The 18,921-nt window shown below is 47.2% G+C and overlaps 2 protein-coding genes across 6 annotated transcripts in view; one reads left to right on the forward strand and one right to left on the reverse strand.

The window, feature by feature from the left end:
• The first annotated feature begins 245 nt into the window (after window positions 1-245).
• LOC119466570 (protein DEK) lies at window positions 246-2,439 on the forward strand. The gene is made up of 3 exons (XM_037727095.1): window positions 246-358; window positions 586-1,141; window positions 2,395-2,439. Exons 1-3 carry the CDS (start codon window positions 246-248, stop codon window positions 2,437-2,439), a joined length of 714 nt encoding a protein of 237 aa, XP_037583023.1.
• Window positions 2,440-15,481: 13,042 nt separating this feature from the next.
• Window positions 15,482-18,921, reverse strand: part of LOC119466172 (transmembrane protein adipocyte-associated 1 homolog) — a 125,330-nt gene continuing 121,890 nt past the window's right edge. For 4 of the 5 annotated variants that reach the window (XM_049657275.1, XM_049657276.1, XM_049657272.1 and 1 more), the window contains one exon: window positions 15,482-18,146. In XM_049657275.1, the coding sequence (XP_049513232.1) occupies window positions 17,982-18,146 (165 nt within the window). In that variant the 3' untranslated portion in view covers window positions 15,482-17,981. The remainder of the gene's footprint in view (window positions 18,147-18,921) is intronic. The other variant, XM_049657274.1, reaches the window with a different exon arrangement.

The raw sequence follows: 18,921 nt of genomic DNA on the forward strand, positions 1-18,921 counted from the left end.
GATGTGGCATGGAAATCGTTCCTGAGACAACAGCCCTGTATGGTTTTGGAAATAGCACTGTGCCTGCGGCAAAAAGCATTGGAAGGTGTAGGGCTGATTTATGCATTGACGGGTGTTTTGGCAAAGGCCGCTGGATAAATTTTTTTATCCAGCGGCCGTGGACATACCCATCCTTGTAGTTCCAGATGAAGCTCAATCTGTCGATTTACTGGTCGGAAGGACATTCACAGAGCCTTATATCGGGTATGCAAGAATTGGAGGTTCTCTGCGGTTTTGGCATTCTAGTGACGTTCCGTTCGCTCATCTGGAGCCCTATGAAAGTCGCCAAAGAATGCAGCCTGTGGACCAAGGTGCAGCCGTGATGTCGGAATCGGAAAGCGTGCCGGTTGAAAACGTGAAAATTGCTGCATCAGAAGGCCACTCCGGATAACAAACAGAAGTACGGAAACTGCTGCTGAGGAGAGCAGTAACGATGAGGAGCCAAAGCTTGGCCTGCTGGACCAGCCACTGGAGCTGTCAGGTTCTCGGCAGCGCAAGAAGGTTAAGCGGCTAGACGCGAGCTTCCGCACAACGGCACGCGAGCAGGCCCCCACCAGAGCAAGGGAAAGGCACACCACTGGGTGACTGTCCCCGCATCGAGCACAACATCAACCGTGAGCGTTCAGAGAGTCTCAAGGCCTTGCATCGACTGCTCTTTGGCCGTCCAGGAGCGCCATCAGAGATCAAGAAGAATTTGCTCATGTTCTGTGGGTTTCCCTTTGAGAAGGACTCTGCAGAGCATGTGAAGAGACAAAAGATGGTTGCAAAGCTCAAAAAGACTGCCCACAAGGACTTGCTGGGTATGCTTGATTTGGAGAAGAGTGGCACGGTCGAGGAGTGCACGGATCGCATTCTCAACTTCCTCCTCAAGCCCTTTGATAACAAGAAGCCCCTGCCAGCCACCAAGAAGGGAAAGAGAAAGTCTATAACACCCACTTCCGCTGGCAAGGGCCAGACCAAGAAAGGAAAGATGGCAACTCCCAAGGCAGAGAAGGGGAAGGCATCTCGAAAGCGGCCTGCAAAGAAGACCAGTACTCCTGCCAAGCGGAGGAAAGTAGCAAGGAAAGAGGAGTCCGATGAGTCTGACGAGAAAGAGGCGCCTGTGCCAACTGAACGACAACCGATACGGAGCTGTGAAGTGAACGTTGGACCAGAAGCGACCGATTTAGTCATCTGTGCTCGAAGCGTTTTGTGCTTATCAGAATGCTTTAAAAGAGATGGTAAGGTGTTACGCTTCAGTTCAGAATTATTTAAATTCTCATCTAGCTTATTTTGTTGCATATTAATCCTGCTGTTATTCAAGCTTGTGAATTGTATTTGTGGAGTGAATCGTACTGTATCGCCTGTCATCACCACAGCAATGAAAGACCCAGAGCACCGGAATTGGGATGCTAACCTCAAGTATGTTGAATGTAGCTTAAACAACGCTGTGCGTAAGAGCTCGGGAAAGACCCCTTATGAAATGCTGCATGGTTACAAACCAGTATTTTATGGTTTAGCCCTGCAAGAGGAGAAAATGGACGGTGAAGACGCTTGGAAGGACCCGAGTGAGCTCAGAGAAACTGCACGGCAGCACTTGCTAGAAGAACAAGCAAAAAGTGAGCAGGCATACGGCACCCGGCATTACCCTACAAGGATGTATGATGTGGGCGAAGTGGTATTTTCGAAGGCAGCGCCCTAACACACGGAAAATCAACCCGAGTACCGAGGCCCCTTGATAATAACTGAAGTGTGAAGTGTTGCCCGCCGACACGTACAGAGTGGCAGAGCTCAACAAGAACTCTGGAAAGAGGTACGCGACGATGGCGCACGTATCGCAATTGAAGGCCCACGCCTTCAATTGCGATACAAATAAAACGTCTCATCTAGACAACGACGAAAAGTCAGATGAATCCGAGCACCAACTTGACCAGAATCAGTACGACGAGCTTTTGGCAGTTAGACGCCGTTAGGCAACGTGAGAGGAAACACGGGGACGAATAGCGGCCGCATTTCGTTGGGAGTAGCGGCCGCATTTCGTTGGGAATAGCGGCCGCATTTCGTGTACTTAAATTTATGTGCACGTTAGAGAACCCCGGGTGGTCCAAATTATTCCGGAGTCCCCCACTTCGGCATGCCTCAGAATCAGATCTCGGCTAAGCCTTACGACAAAGGCGGCTTGAGAGAACCCGGAGCTACAAGGGTTACTCATTTGCATAAGTCGGATACAATGATGAACTCTTTATAAAAATAAACAGCGCTCCGCTTAACCGCTTAATATTTTATTACGGCTTACCACAGAGAATGAAACATGGGAATAAAACAACGTATACCAAAAAATTACTGCTGCATTAATGCGCTGTTTGCTCCTTACAGTCCCCGAGTTACCGACAATCCACGCAGGGCCACAGCGAGAGGTGATGAGTGGACCTTGCTTTGTTAATATTTGACAAAGGCTCGTCGTGCATTTGAGGTTCGGGCTGGGTAGTTCTTTCATTTATGTATAAACGCACGATACAATTTATATGTCACTCATAAATAGTTAGATAAACTTTAATTCAAAGATAGTTTTGTCTTGCCCCAACGGGGCATCGCTAATGGTCGGGGCCCCTAGTCCAGGGCTCCGCTGGCTCTTGCCATCTTTTCTGCTCTCTGGATCAGCTTGAGCTGGTCGTCGAGGGCCTAGCTGGACAGCAGTGCCTTCCATTGCTCTCTCGTGGTGTTCGTGTCATGGTGTTCCATGTTGTGTAGCGTGCACTTCCACGTAATGTGGTATAGGGTTGGTGTGGCCCCACACCACGGGCATTCGTCCCTGTAGGCTGTGGGGTGCAGGCGATGTAATATGTGTAGGTTCGTGTATGTCATTCATAGACTGCGTAACAACATGGTTTGAAATTTTTGGGTGTAAAACTGGCTAGAACTCGCGTGAAGCAAAGAAATTATGAGCCATTCCACTCTGTGAAGGTGGATGACGAGTGAAGCTGTTTAGCACACGACACAAAGGCCTCCCCATTACTACGACAGAAGTGAAATTCAAAATGGAGAACGGCAACTTGTCTTTGCTTATATATATATATGTGACGCGAGCAGGAGGTTGCGGACGTAGAACGACATGGTCGTCCGAACACTGCCTTTAATATTCGTCTTTTTCTCCTTTCATGCACGGACCATCTGTGCACCGTTACACATTCCCCCTCCCCCCAAGAGAGGGTGAGCAACAAACATATGCGGAAGCAAGAGGACGCTGATAAATGAAAACAAAAAATGCGCAGTTAGTCCATTGTCCCAATATAGTTCTTCAACCACGTCACCTTCATAGAAAAGTGTAGCTGTCCGGTAACTTTTCGCATGGTTCTGGTGGACGAGGCTGACTGTTGTGTTCCGGATGACGTCTGCATGCGCCGTAGCTCGTGAACACTGCTCGTAGTTCACATTCGCCTTCTGATGCAAGTGTGTACAGTTCAAGCGCCTTGAAGTACCAGGAACGGTGGTTGCTTTTCAAACTAGTGCGAATGAAAGGATGCACGTTGCGAGTTTTCTTGAGGATATTTCGCGCACGTGAGAGGTACCGTTGGCTCGTAAAATTTCTTGTTTCTGATGGTTGCAGATACGTGCTTTCTGAAATGACTGCTCGTTGTTCGAGGTGGCTGAGGCGAGAAAATGGCACCCGTCCTTTTCGCCGTCGCATGCGGTGTCGTCGCGATTGTCCCCGCAATAGGCGCAGTCTTGACTTCTTCTTCTTCTTCCTGGGGTTTTACGTGCCAAAACCAGTTCTGATTATGAGGCACGCCGTAGTGGAGGGCTCCGGAATAATTTCGACCACCTGGGGTTCTTTAACGTGCACTACAACGCAAGCACACGGGCGTTTTTGCATTTCGCCTCCATCGAAATGCGGCCGCCGGGGCCGGGATTCGATCCCGCGACCTCGGGCTCAGCAGCGCAACGCCTTAGCTGACTGAGCCACCCCGGCGGGGCGCAGTCTTGACTGGTCATGTTGTAAAGGTCCTTGGTGATGTTCGTTTCTTGGGACACGACCTAGTTGGTTCGCCTTGGGTTTAGCTGGCTTGCGCGTTCACGCCTTTCTTGTTGTATCTGGGTTTTCGGTGATGCTCTTCGTCGTAGATTATGTCGAAGCCGTCTTCGGGGTCGCGGAAGTTGTTGATGGAGTTGATGTTGATCTCTTTGATGTTTATGCGGGAGCTGCTGGGGTAGTCTTTCCTGCACATTTGTCCTTTGATTTGTTTTGCAAACCAACGTGGTATTCTGTGGGTAGCTGGTGCATTGCTCGCTTGTGGGGGACTTGTCTGGTGGCAGAAGCATTGTGTCAGGCTCCACAGAAGGCTCTTCTGAAGCTGCAGCGACGACATGATGAATGGGTGCTGTTGTATTATGGCAGAGTGTGACGCTTAAGGTCTGCGACGCTTCTGCAGTGGCAGCGGTTCCTTGGGGTGTTGTACGCGGAAGGAAGTTTATTTGTTGCGAAGTGATTTGGTCTCCAAATGTACATGGCTCATCCGTTGTTGCTGAAAGAGTATTGTCTTCTTCATGAAAAGGGGACACGCTCGTGGTGGTTTCCTTCTGTACTCTTGGCGGGAAGGCAGTCTGTTTCACGTCACCGCTGGAAGTAATAGCAGCACTCTTTGCTTGACTGGTGTGAACGGTACCGTAGTCTGAATTGATGCAGCTTGGAATCCTGGATGCTCTATCATTGGATGATGTGGCTGTAGACGTGACTTCTCCACGCGCTTCCAGTGATAGGTCTGACTCTGGAAAATTCGATGTGCCATGCGTGAATGAAGCAATTCTGTGAAGCACGGGCTGCGGAATGAGCGTCATAGAGGACTGGCGTGACTGGAAACCAGGCGGCGGGTCGCACGTATAAGACGCAGTGAACACAGCTGATGGATTCGCGATGGCAGGAGTATGATAGCATGATGAAGACGCACATATTCGCGACTCCTGCACGGCACTGAAACCTGGTGGAAGGTTTGGTCTTGAAGCGAAGCGACTTGGATATCGCTCAGCGAACGGAGGCTTTACTATGTCCATTGGGAGTGGTGAAATCATGGCAGGCTTGCGATTTTCTTTCGTCTTTTCGGGAGGACCACTACTTGAGGAAATTGTCAATGATCGAGTCATGCGTGGCTTTGGTTGGCATTGATGATGATAGCTACGTGGAGACTGCGGGTGACTATGGCCACCCAGTTGCGATTTCTCCAGCTGTTGGATAATGAGGGAGTCTGCAGCGTATACTTTAAATCGACTGATCATCTCTTCTTTGATTTCTTTCCATGATTCTTTATATTCAAATATGTGGGTCAGGTAGAAGCGAAATGCCTCACCGGTCAGGTACTCATCGAAGCTGGCGACCATCTCCCGTTCCGACCATGATGCAGCGGTTGCGTGGAACTCGAAGAAGCGGAACCAGTCTTCTACGGGTCCATCGTCCGCTGATCCAGTGTACTTGGGCACGTCCAAGGCTTCCGATGGTGTGGTCATGATGCTGGTCTGTGTAGGTGGTGGATCTCTGCGCATGGGGTTCACGGCGTGGTGTTCAATTCTTGCATGATGATGTGAGCTTGATGCGGTGGCTGCCAGGTCTTTAGCCTGCCGACTTGTGTGACGCGAGCAGGAGGTTGCGGACGTAGGACAACACAGTCGTCCGAACACTGCCTCTAATCTTCGTCTTTTTCTCCTTTCATGCACGGACCATCTGTGCACCGTTAAACACACACACACACACACACACATACATATATATATATATATATGTACACACATTCGCGGGGACTTACTTTAAGCCAAATAAAACTTTTGAAACAAAGAGCGTAGTTATACATTTTTTTTTGTGCGCATATTTACCTTTGCTGGTTTCAGCATCGTGAAACGAACACTTGGACACCGGGAGAAAAAAAAAGAGAAAAAAAATACGGGGGATGCTACATTTTACTCAGAATGGGAAGGCAAAGGCCTAGTTGGACCCACAGCGATGTGAAATTAAGCTCTGAGCCCACGCGGCGATGCATACAAGGCGCGCGAGGCACTACGTGCGTGCTGCCGCCGTTTCCACAACTTTCTTCGGGCGCACGGCGCTGCTGACATTTCCATCCTCTTCCCCAGCGCCGCCACCAGCACTCAAAAGCGCAACATGTTTGATCAGACTTGGTTTTACGGCAGCGCCTGCTGCGCGCGGCCCGGCCGCCACATGCCATTACATTCGCGGCGTTGAGCGCGAGGGGCAATATGGGAACACTGCTGTGATGAGCGGTGTCGGCGCCAGCTGTGGAAGATGATGAATGCACGAGTAGTGGCACGAGCGCGAGGCAAGCGCGAGGTGAGCTCGCTCACTTTTTTATGTACCTCACAGCAACCTTGAAACATGGAGATTTAAGGATTTCGCCTTTAAAATGTCGATATCCTTTTCTGTGACGTTGTAGCGCCAGATTCCGCGCAGTCGCTACGCAGCATTGAAGGGCAGACAAACGGAACTCCGAAGGACAGGAGGACATATCTAATTGGTCTATTTACTGTTTAAGTTGATCAAGTAAAGACTTTACACTGGGGCACTCTGACAGGAGACAAGATAAAACTCAAAGAAAGCTGGGTTCGGCCCTGCGTCCCTCTTCTTGGTCCGGCTACAGTGTACTAGAAGGTGTTGTAGTGGAGTAGTGGACGGAGGGCGCGGGCTGATATGTTGCATGTTACCGCCGAGAGGATGCGCGGCAAGACGTTCGCCTTAGAGTTACTGTATATGCCCCTAGCATATACAGTAACTCTATTCCGCCTAAAGTTTCTCTGGCGTGAGCGACTGCAGACGGTGATGTTCTTCCTCAGACTCGTGGTCCTGCGACGCATTCTCCACTTTTGCACGGTCCCGCTTTCGCTGTCTGCGTTCACGTTGTCTGTATTCACATTGCTGCTGTAGACGCCTCTCCGCTTTGTAAGCTTTTTTTCTCCCGCGTGAACGCGCTATGCCGCACCCCTGGCTTTTCCAGGTAACGGTCAGAGGCAACCGATGACACCCTGAGGGGTAACTAAGTTAATCAGAAGTGATGGCGCTCGCGCGGACATCGGCGTGCTTGACAAAAGGGATGTCCCCTCGTTCGCTCGACACTGCCGACGGGACGAGTAAGGCACAGCCGGCGCCAGGAGGTCCAAGGTGCTCACGAGAAAAAATAATTATGGCAACTTCACGACACCACACCCCTACGAAGACAACTAAGCTTGTGAGTAAGCTAGCTTTACTTCTACATGGCTGCTCACTGGTAGTCGCGAAAAATACTTTTGAAGAATGCTGGTGGCCATATTTTGTTTGCGACAGGGCCATCACCCTGTCAGCGAGGGGCGATGCAGAAACCTGAGGGGGGGGGGGGGGGGTCACGACTTCCGGACATCCCCCCCCCCCACCTGGATCCACGCCTGCACGTGAACGACTAGGCGATGGTGTCATAGCATGGGGCGAACATATTCACTCGCTATCCGGTCGCGGTGAGTCCGAATTTTGTCGCGCGCCCATTAGAATGTTCTATGCGTAGTAATTCGGCTAGCGTGCATAAGGTGCAATAAATGCCCTTTTGATTGTTTACGCTACTGTATTGTCATTCCTTTGTCCCAAGAGCACATGTGAGACACCACAACATCTAGAAATGTGGGAAACACGTACAGACAGTTGCAGAAGGGGTCCGCGAACTTGGGCACACATACCAATTCCTTAACATGCCAGTCACTATTTTTGCAGCCAACTACTGCACACGTCTTCAATCCAGCATGATTGAAGCACAGCGCGTTTGTGAAAACTTCGTTGCATTCCCGACAGCTTATCGCACAGAAGCAAGGTAGCAGCGGTAATGGTTCCGTATTCGTGCGCGGTCGCTGAGGCGACGTATGGCGCACTGCCGTATGCGCCATCTCGTTTCTCTAGAACCAATTGCTCCGCGAAAAGGGTCGATAGTTTCTCTTCTTTCAGTTCCGATGGCGCAGTGTGTCCGTGAGCGGCACGGAAGGTCTCGAAAGCGGCGTTTAAAACCATGGAGGAAGAAAAATATAGGAGGTTCCATAGGAGCATTACGTCACGCAGCCAGCCTTGACAAGCGAACGCGTCGTGTAGGCAGCAGTGGTGGCCCAACACGTGTCCTCTTGCGTCGAGATCACGGAGAATCGAGATTTGCCGAGACATTTGGTTACCGGTATTTCTTATTCGGTGCGCGCTCGGCCTGAAGGTGCGACTGTTTTCACAACAAATCCGTGCAGGGGCGGGGCCTCGCCTCGATGACTTATCACGCTGGGCTGGTGGTGACTAGGCTTCCTCTCTGTTTGATGACGAGAACGGAGAACACGCTGGGCTGTTGGTGACAAGGCACAACTGTGGCTGCTGTTAAGGGCTCGATGCTATTCCTAAATAAACACATCACTGTTTTGATGATCCAAATATAATCTCACTATCAGGGAGGGAACAGTCTACCTGACTGGAGCAGTATTTCTTTATTTGGGGTGTTGCTACGATGCGCTCCTCAAAACCCCAACGATCGCCACTTCGCGTCGGCGCCCGTCACCGCGGCTTACGCCGCGGCCCCGGGGCTAAGAGTTACTGTATAGGCTCCCTTTAGGGAGCCTATTTAAGGAAGCCTATACAGTAACTCTACCGGGGCTCAACCGACTGCGAAGCCAGAGAGGAAAAAAAATAAGAAAATGGTGATACCAAGAAAATAAACTTCCTGCCGAGGCAGGATTCGAACCAAGTACCCCCGGTCCTAAAGCGAGCGTCGTAACTATTCACTAGGCCAGGGGTTCTCAGGTACGTTCATCCCAGGGAACCCTGCTAAGCTCCATAAAGTGCCAAGGAACCCCCCCCCCCCCCCCGATTTAACCGAATTATCGAGGGTATCAAGAAAACAAACAAATGCTGCACTACGTCAACACTCTTTTATTTACTCAATGAATCGTCAAATCTTGTTTCTATTTAGCACAAGACCAGTGCGGAAGCTGAAATTCTCTTCATCTCATGACTGATTAGCGCTAGCAGCGGCGAAGGCCTCGCGACATCCTTCGCGGCGCGCATTTTCATCTGAGACGCGCTTTGCACCAACGGGCGCACATCCCAATTATTTTTTCGCCACTCAGCTGCTCGCCAACAAATTGTCCGTCCATCGCGATGTAGCCGGTGCTTTTTATCTTCAACAGCTTTGCACTGAGTAAAAGCGAAACTACTGCTTGCCGCAACCGCTGTCGACGAAACCGCGGCCGCTATCGACGCGATCATAGACGGCGACCTTGCGGTTCAGAAGGCAGGCGGCTGGCAGACGCACCAAGTCAAAACGAAGCCATAGAATAAAGAACCAACAATTTGCGGTGCTCCGCATTTTTTTTTAAATAATTTTTTCTCCAACGTATAGGTCAGTGCGCACGCTATCGGCACCTACCCTATCTACAAATAGGAGAAAGGCGCATGGTGGTAAGTTACGGCCTCCGAGATTCAAGTGCGAAAGCTTAGGCGCGCTGCCCGTTCTCAGAGGTTGGGTGGCTACAAGCTGCTTGCGTATTTATTGCGCAGTTCGCGCGTTGCTGTTACGCACTGTGATGTGCTTTTTGACACTCGGGCACCATAACTCGGGCATGAGTAATGGAGGTTCTTTGGATCAAGCGCACCTCATGTTCGCCGTTTTAGACACTTGTCGAGAGCAGGACCAGGGAAAATTTATCAGTGGCTCGCGGAACCCCGAGCAGGGGCCTGCGAGATTGCAGGGCCCTGCAAGACCAGGCAAGATTGGAGGCGGAGCCCGGCGGGAAACGATGGCACATTATGTTCGGGATATGGCGACCTGGTCGAAGATGGTGATTGGCTAAGAGGAACTAAAGTGTATTTCCTTGTCGCGTGAAAGAGGGAAACGAAAGGGATAAAACGCGGGACTTGAGTGTTGTGAGGACCAGTGGCGTAGCCAGAAATTTTTTTCGGGGGGGGGGGCTCAAGTTGCAGCGCGGCCTCCTCCTTATGGAAGTTGTCGAGGCATCAAATACATGAATAATAACTGCATTACCAATGACATTGTATATTAGATCTGGCCAACTAATTATTGAACGCTACGCACTGTCAATACAAGTAAAATATGTATTTTTTCATAAAAGAATATATTCGTATGTCCCAAAAATTGTGGCAGAAATAGCTGATATCAATGCTTCCGCGTTTTTTGTCTATTTAATAAGTAAAGAAAATATCACGCGAACTTTAAAACTATATCAGTTCGAAACCAGCAAAGCAGTGCATGCAGCTGATATGAAAAACGTAAAGGCCATAAAATGAACGAGTTGAGGATAAATATTTTGATGAATCTTTGTCATTCAACAACTTTGTTTACATTTTTGTGCATATGCAACGGCCGGGGAAAAACCTCAATGACGCTGTCCTTCGTTGCGATGGATTGCGCAGGAGCAGCTGTTAACGGTCGTATATTGTAACTGTACCGAAATTATAGTCGCAACAGTGAGTACATATAAAAAGCAGGAGTTCTGCAAAATATACATTAGAAATGCAAAGATAGAATGGAATATACAAATGCGAAGATAAAGGGCAAGAATGTGTCGCGTGAAACCAAGTTCACTGCTTGTATACAAAAAACCTCACAACAAGATATTTAAATATACGTATAAGTCTGCAATAAATCTACGTATCTAAGGAAACGTCACTGTATATAATGCGTGAAACAAGACAAATAAACATGTTGCGCAGTCACAGATAGTAAACTTCACGCATACGAGTAGAAAGACAGACAATCCAGGCAAGAACAAAACTATGATCTCAGAAATCGTGATATGCATTTGGGCCATGCTGCGGTTGCGACAGCACCATGTGACTAGAATAATAGAAAAAGAATGCAGAAATCAATACGAAAATGCACATTTTAACTGCTTGCACAGAGGCAACAATTATTCTGCACCCAGAATTAAAGAAGGGTATTGCTTCCTGTCAAAAAAGAAGTAAAAGCATGTAGTTAAAAAGGAAAGAAAAGGAAAAACGATAGCCACAGATGATGCGGCAATTAAGTTCATTTACCCAACATCCAAGTGCGTTTTTGGGAAATGCCGCGTGTGCCGGCTTTCAATGAGCAAGGTCGTTCAAAATTGGTTATTGATGTCCCCGTAATTTTTGTATCCGCATGATAATTTTAATCATCATGCTAACTGTTAAAATAAACGGTGAAAATTTCTGTGGTTTTAAAAGCTAATGAACAGTCATATGTTTTCATAATTACGAGCTTATACGCGTATAGGAACATGAAGAAACAGATATTTTTACATGCACTGATTTTTGCTGCTTCGCTATCTAAACGATAAACTTCACTCGGTGGGGAAGTTTAGCGAAGCATTCAATAACTTCAGACACGTTGATGGCGACGTCTCTGTGGGCGCATAGAAGCGCCAGCATAACCGTGCTAACATAACCATGCTGCAGACATTGTAAAGCGCAAGTAGTTTTTTAGTAAACTCATGTTTGAAAATCTCTCTGCGCTGGCAGTGGCACTGGAAGGGTGACTATAGAATCTGCAGCAGTTTGTACACATGTATATTTAACCTGCAGTCTTGATGAAAGAGTGCATCTATTCCTGTGCTAAAACCTAAAAACATTTCTTCGATATCGTTTCCTCAGCACCACGCTCAACAAGATAGACAGCCGTTCCCTTACGGAAGCCAAATTCTTGGTCCCTGGTCCCTGCCGACGTCGGAATGAACTGCTTTAAAAGCGCTAGTACGCTTAAAAAAAAAAAAGGACTTAGTGAAAAACTATAGAATGTGCGGACTGATACGTTTCTTTTTCTTTTCTTTTTAATCTTCTCTTGTTTTATCATCTTTTCTGCCCTTACCCCATCCCCCTGTGCAGAGTAGCCAACCGGACACTTAACCTAGTTAACCTCTCTGCCTTTCACCTCTTATTTTCCTTCCTTCCTTCGATATCGTTGACATCCTTGTTTAGGTACCTTGCACAAACAGTAAGCTGTTCGATTCCAGCAATATCCATCGTTTCGCCAGCAAGTACGGAGAAGCAGCCTGCAGAGTTCACTTTTGCAACTAGGCTTTCTTTGATAATTTCACGACAAATTTCTATATTTGGTTTTGTACATCTGGTTTAAATACGAGGCATTACTGGAGCAACTTTCCAAATGGTTCTTCAGATATGTATCTCCACAATCAGCTAGCAAGAAGCGCTCTGGAAATACCAGTATTTTCAGCGGGGGCTTTGCTTAAATCCATAGAACCAGTGTCCCTATCGCCACGGAGAGCCAGACCTTGCTGCCCGCAAAAAAAAACTGTCTCAAATTTAATAGGCCGTTAACTTTCTTCTGTTTTCTCTTATTTTACTTTGCCTGCCCTGGTCCAGCTGATTGACCACATTGGGCGCGCTTTCTGAAAATGTTTGGAGAAAATTATCAGATGCCAGCTGACAGTCACGGTGATATTTAATATTTTCGTGTGTGTGGAAGATTGCGAGCGCGTGCTTCCATTTCAGGAACAGCTTGTACACGAGGGCTCCCGTGCACGCATGTTGGCCAAGTTTATAAGAATATTAAACCTATAAGTTCCAGAATTGAAAATCAGAAGCATGCCTTTGAAAATGTCAGTGCACCTTTCGTGTCAAAAGTTTATGAGAACTTTATACCCATCAAGCTTCGGAATTGAAATCCATGCGCTCCGTAGATTCCGGGGCCGCTGCGAGATGCCGCGACGCGCCCGCTCGCTATCGAAAAGCCCTTGAAACATTGTGCTCGGCTGGGGCTCCTTACGTTAGGTGACTCCAGGTGCATGGGCGTTGCCACGAAATCCAGCCCGAGTTCGCAATTTTCGCGCCGAAATGTCTTTTCGAGCGTCAAAAAGACATTGTAGACAAAATTTAGAATGATTCCCGGTGCCGGTGGTTGTTTTAGTCGGCGGTGCATGACAGCACGAAAAAATTTCGAGGGGAGGGGGGGGGGGGCTGCAGCCCCATCAGCCTCTCCCCCCCCACCCTGGCTAGGCCCCTGGTGAGGACGCTCGACCATAGAGAACGCTTGCAGATGTAAACGATAGAACATGCAAATAGGTTAGCATGTAGACGGCTCCAATATCATGGAGCCCTTCTTGTAAAATACCACATGTACAGTGTATATAAAACAGTTTTTTTTTATCTCACTGGTCTTCATTCTCCCGGCACCTGGCACGGCACCATCCATGGAACCTTCGTGGCCGCTTGGACCTCGGCTTTCGCAACACTGTGCACTTCAGCTGAGCTGGACAAGTATCGGAGCTCTCGTTAGTGTTTAATGTTTGAGAGTGGATATCGTTTTTCATAAGATGTACAATTTACGCATCACTTTATCTAGCGAAAATTATTTTGCTTGGAACAGAAGCTGCAGTCGATGTCTGTGTCACCAGTGGCGGAGGCGCGGCGCAGCTTCGCGGTCGTCGATTGACCCGTCGGTCGTACGTTGGGTGGTGCGCCAGCCGAACTGCCGTCTACTTTGGACACCTCTCGCGCGGCAGTCTATCTATGGATTCTACAGCACTGGAGGCCGGTTTGCCTTAACCGGAAGTAGACAGTGCGTTGGCGATGACGTATGTCACGTGACATTTGGAGGAGTACTCGGCAAGGAAGAGAGACCAGCCGACGAACGGAGCGTAGCGAAGAGCAAAATGAGGGAGGGCCGTGTTTCGATCATCAAACGCGTGTAATTCCGCTATTACGGCACCATTTTGAAAATTTCTTGCGGCTACGTGTTCGTTGTAGACTCGTGCACAGATGCAACACCACAACTAAATTTCGCCCTTTTGGGTGGTTTAGGGGCCCTCAATGTCTACAGCATAAATTATCGCTAGATTAGATAACAGTATTGTCAAGCTTACAAACAATAAAGTACAATTAACATAAGTTACTTGCAATATTCACACACACACAAAAAAAGGACAGCAGATGTGTGCCACCTTGGAGAATTACAACCCGATTTCCGCGAAGCTGGTTCTTTCGAACAGTTGCAATAAAATTTTCAGCTTCTTTTAATCATATCGCATACATTAATAAGTGGCCCGTATGTTGGTTGCACATAAGCAACCTACACAGTGCAAATTTTCGGAAGTCATCAAAAAGTGGCCCTCATTTTTCTTCAAAATATGAAATATCCGCTGTTTTTGTCCCTGCCGGGAAACAAGTTATAGTGTAGCTCTTATTTAGAAACAGCTTGAAAATGAAATCGACAGTCAGAAGTGACACATGCCTTTAGAAAAAATTTCAAGTCAGTGTTCTATTGGTATCGAAATGGCTCTGCATATACTAAGGTCATTTTCATGAACATATCTACTATAAGTTGTGATTACACGAAGAAATTAGACAGTTATACCTGTAAAAGGTTTGATTAGATTTTTGATGGTGATAAGATACTGAGATGGCAATGCTATGTAGGCTATCTCTGGACAGAGATTAAATGGTTCCAGCATTTGATAATCCAACGATTTCATGCCTTAAAGGCACGCCAGTGATGGGCACGACTGGTTATATTTTATCTGGACCTCCCCCTCGCCCACAGGTTAAATATAGGAAGCGGATTGTGCTTTAAAATATGGATATAGCGGTCCCCCAAAAAAACTGGGATGATGCAATTAGCGCAAGCTGAGATTTTTTAGGGCAGGCACGGCCCAGTGCCATGCCTTCTCCGCAACGCGAGCGTGTTTGGCGAACCCCTCGTGTCGTCCAATACAGCGCATCCTGAGGAGGGACAAAAGACAATCCTCGCTGCCCAAGCAGGGGACACGTAGTAAGGGAAAGCATTCCTTACGTGTCCACTCTATTAGGAAGAAAATTTAGCTTCAGCTGTAGTTTTATTGGGCTTTTCAGCAAGCAGCCGAAAGTGCCCACTTTCAAATGTGGGAGGGGGGTGGGCAAATGGCATACTTTGACCCCCCCAGTAAATACGCGTATGGTTTTTGTAAACAGAAACGGGCACGTGATGGAGCCTGTGGTTTTTTTGCCAGCCTTTGAATGCGTAAGTATCGATATGTTGTGCCCGTACATGAGTTTTGCATCTAGGGCCCGTATTCTGAAACGTTTCCACTTCGGTGATATTTCGCCTAGGCGACAGTCGCATTCTATAAGTCAACCGGCTGCTTACCCCTGACGTCAGCATGCACTACGTGCGCACTCGAACGCTTCGCAAAACCCACGAGAGGGTGTGTTGTTTTCGAATGTATCGGCCGCAGTACGACACAGGCGTGTTCGCTTATTCAATACATGTCGAGAGCACCCACTGACACCGTGACGTCAAAGTGACGTACACCGGAACTACTAGGTGGCGCGACTTCTTTTCCGGTTTTGCTCAACCAGCCAATCAGCGCGCGCCTGAAAGCGAAAAAAGAAATTTCGCCCAAATGGAACGTTTCAGAATACGGCCCTAGGTGTATACACACAGCCAATACATGAGACTGGTATACGTAAGAACAATTCAACTCAACAAAATAGTAATCAATTTATCCGGCAATAAATCATCTATACAGATAACGATTCCCCTTGACAGACATTTCAATAATCAAGAGGCACACAACCAACACATTGCGCAAGGGGACACTGAAAAGAAATATTAAGTTCAGCTAGACTGGCACATTGTGCACAAAGCATCTTCCCAAGGCTGTTTATTCAGAATTGCACTGCAACTTAATATGTGGGCCCACACACACAAAACACAGCCATGGTTTTATTTTCTCTAAGCAGTCTAGGCTGGTTTAGTGTTCCTCTTTAGTGTGTCCCTTTAATGTCATAGTGATACTAGGAACATAACGAGTGTACTGTACTGCAAAAGAAGAAGCTAACTAGAACAACCCAAATATGCTACCTTACATGCTCATGCATTCTTACATGGAATGCTGATTGCTCAAATTGCTAGAAAATGCATATTATATGTGATGCTTTGAGTTACAAGAGATGGCTTCACCTGTCCAGTGGACAAGTGTGTAACAAAAAGGCCATCATGGCCTCACTTGAGTTGCAGCTATGATGCCCTGTGAAGAGACTGCAGAGATGTTGTGCACGTTTATGCACAGTCTTAGGTCCTGCATGTGGGTGAAATATATTAGTGTGCTTCACACTTGATGATGCCAATGTACCCTGTCTCTGATATGACTGCAGCAGATCTCCTGCCAAACAAGCCCTGAATATGCAAATGAGCTTGGCAAAGCAGCATCCTCTGCTTTACTCACATGGGTATTCCCACATAATTTACTATTAATGGTGAATCGAGAAAATGCCACATGTATAACAACCACAACAGAAATAAGCTTTGTTCGGACCAGCTTAGGAGCCTTGTATCATCTGGCAATTTTGTTTTAGTAATTAAAAGAAGAGGTCTCAATATACAACGAAACTACAGGGCCCCAAAAAAAGCTGTGTCACGAGTAATATCACAATTACACGCTTGACAAATGGTGCACCAAATTTGGTTGAGAACTCTGATGACATGTGCGACTAGCGGTGCTGCAAAGACTTGACTGGTCACCATTGCTAGCTTAGTTTTTTCAAGGTGTTACAAAGATGCTAGATGAACTTTCAGGATTTCAACATGTGACGAAGACTGCAGCTGGAAGGTTGCGATGATACTAAAAAACACAATGAGTCGACATATGGTTGCACATAATCTATAATCACTCTTTATGCAACCGATAGCCAAGCTCTCCCCTGTAGTGTTTGTTCCTTGCAATAGAATGCAAAGGTCACTCTCTTACAATGAAGTCCGAGGAGGTCTTTCTGGATTTAGAGGTGGCAACTGCCACTATATTGTGTCATACACGAAAAGGCTCTGTGATCACAGCAGGACTCTCAAATTAAGAAAGGGCAGCAGAGTGCTGCCAAACACAAATGCGTATTTGACAATATAGAGAACTGCTATGCGAAATGTAGTGGCCAGTTTTAAACAGTTATGCAAGCCTTGGCTCAAACTTGCGTGACGCCTTACACAATGAGGCATGCACTCCGTTTTTCTGTCTTAAAACAAGAATGCTTCACTTGAAGCCTGGTAAGAACAACTCCTCAGTACAGTAAATGGGGATAAAGTTGAAGTTGATGACCAACGTTAAGTACACCAGAAAATTAACAGATACCCAATGCCATCACAGTTTTACACACCCCAGCTTGTTTGTCTACACACATGAAAATCTAAATCCCGATGAAATGATTCATTTGAGGTCACTTTAATGAGCGCATTATATGCTGCCGCTGTGACCATTTATGCAGGGCAAGTTGCAATGACGCTTAAACCCCTGCTTCTCTTCTGCTCTGTTGTAGCCAAATGCAAGACATAGAACAACTGCACTGCCAGGTCTTACTGGACTGAGCACATTTTGTTGTAAAAGGACGGAAGCAACACAAAAGACACTAACAGCCATGCACTGCTGGCAAAAATGTGGCCCATCACAGAACATGCCTTGGGTTAGTGAGAAAAGATGAGTGGCCCACACTGCTTGCATGCCTCTATGAAATGTCTCACATGCATTGAACATGTGGCTTTGTCTTTGCGAGAACTTTATCTGGACATTTTAAAGGAAAAGCCGTGCAAGCACTTGAGCCAGCAAAGTATGCAACACCTTTCAGAAAAATATAGTCCGTACCGCAATACACAGAGCTTATGCTTCTACAATGCATACAAACTGTAGTGTGTATTTAGCTAGAAGAGGCACAAAATCATTTTGTTCACTATCAACTGCACTCCATATGTGCTGCTAAAGCGACTGTACCTGGAACACTGTCCAAATGCGTCTCAGCTGCTTCATCTGGACACAATGCAAATAAAAATGACTGATGAAATCTAGATCTGATAAAAGCAGACACTTGAAGACACACTGCATACTAGCAGAGCGGCAGCACTAGAAGTGATGCTGTTTTGTGAAGCACCACACCATCCATCAAAGCGATCACTCATCCTCTGAAAAGCATCCTACAGCTGAGGCAATGGAGGCTCTCATCGTGGAGGTGGCTGCTGCGATGGAGCAATGCTTGTCTGGTAGGTAGGCCGCTGTGATGCACCACAGTAGTCAACGACACTGTCTGGCGACTGGAGTGACTGAGCATACAAAGGGTTGACGTTGGCTGCATCGAAGTGGGTGCTGTCATAGAGTGAGTTGTTCTGCACAAGAGAGAAACAGCAGACCTTTAAGCTCCATTCATTTTGCTAGACTTCCCTTTTACAGCATGTTTTCCTGGCAACATTCTCAGGCCGAGAATTGAGAGATCAAGAATGGGTTTAATACACTGAGTTAACTAGGCACCAACAAGACCATTCATGGCTTTTACTGCTGTTGACCAAGAGAAAGAAACCCCAGGTGCTACCAGATGGCATCTCCAACTTGAGAATACCTCAAGAGGGCTAAGTGCTAGTCATGAAACTGTACGTCAGAGAATTTGTAGCAAACAGAAGGGTACCCCTAGACACCCTAAAACTGCGAGGCCTCGACAGAATTTAAAAAAATTATGAGGTTTTACGTGCCAAAACTATGATCTGATTATGAGGCACTCCGTAGTGAGGGACTCCACAATAATTTGGACCACCTGGAGTTCTTCATTGTGCACCTAAATCTATGTACACGGGTGTTTTTGCATTTCACCCCCATCGAAATGCGTGGGGCTGGGATTTTATCACGCAACCTCGTGTTTAGCAGCCCAACACCACAGCCACTAAGCAACCACGGCGGGTGCCTCAACAGAATGATGAAGGTCATCGAGTTGCCATCCATCAATTTATTCTCCTTGATCTTTATAACAAAATTTTGTACTTAGGGTGCAACTAACACCCTTTTTCATATATTTTTCAATGCCTTTATTTAGCTTGTATTGTGCAACTGCAGGCTATGCTTGGCTTGTGAACACAGCTAAGGAAATAAAATTTGTGGGACCATAAACCA

Source organism: Dermacentor silvarum, chromosome 10 (genome assembly GCF_013339745.2).
Source record: "Dermacentor silvarum isolate Dsil-2018 chromosome 10, BIME_Dsil_1.4, whole genome shotgun sequence".
NCBI classification, from domain to species: Eukaryota; Metazoa; Arthropoda; class Arachnida; order Ixodida; family Ixodidae; genus Dermacentor; species Dermacentor silvarum.

Excerpts from the sequence above, each read along its gene's own strand:
- LOC119466570 (XM_037727095.1), top strand. The coding sequence starts at position 246 with ATGCAAGAATTGGAGGTTCTCTGCGGTTTTGGCATTCTAGTGACGTTC. Across the intron at positions 359-585 it reads CTGTGGACCAAGGTGCAGCC|GCCCCCACCAGAGCAAGGGA; the intron begins GTGATGTCGGAA and ends GCACGCGAGCAG. Across the intron at positions 1,142-2,394 it reads CTGACGAGAAAGAGGCGCCT|TCCCCGAGTTACCGACAATC; the intron begins GTGCCAACTGAA and ends TGCTCCTTACAG.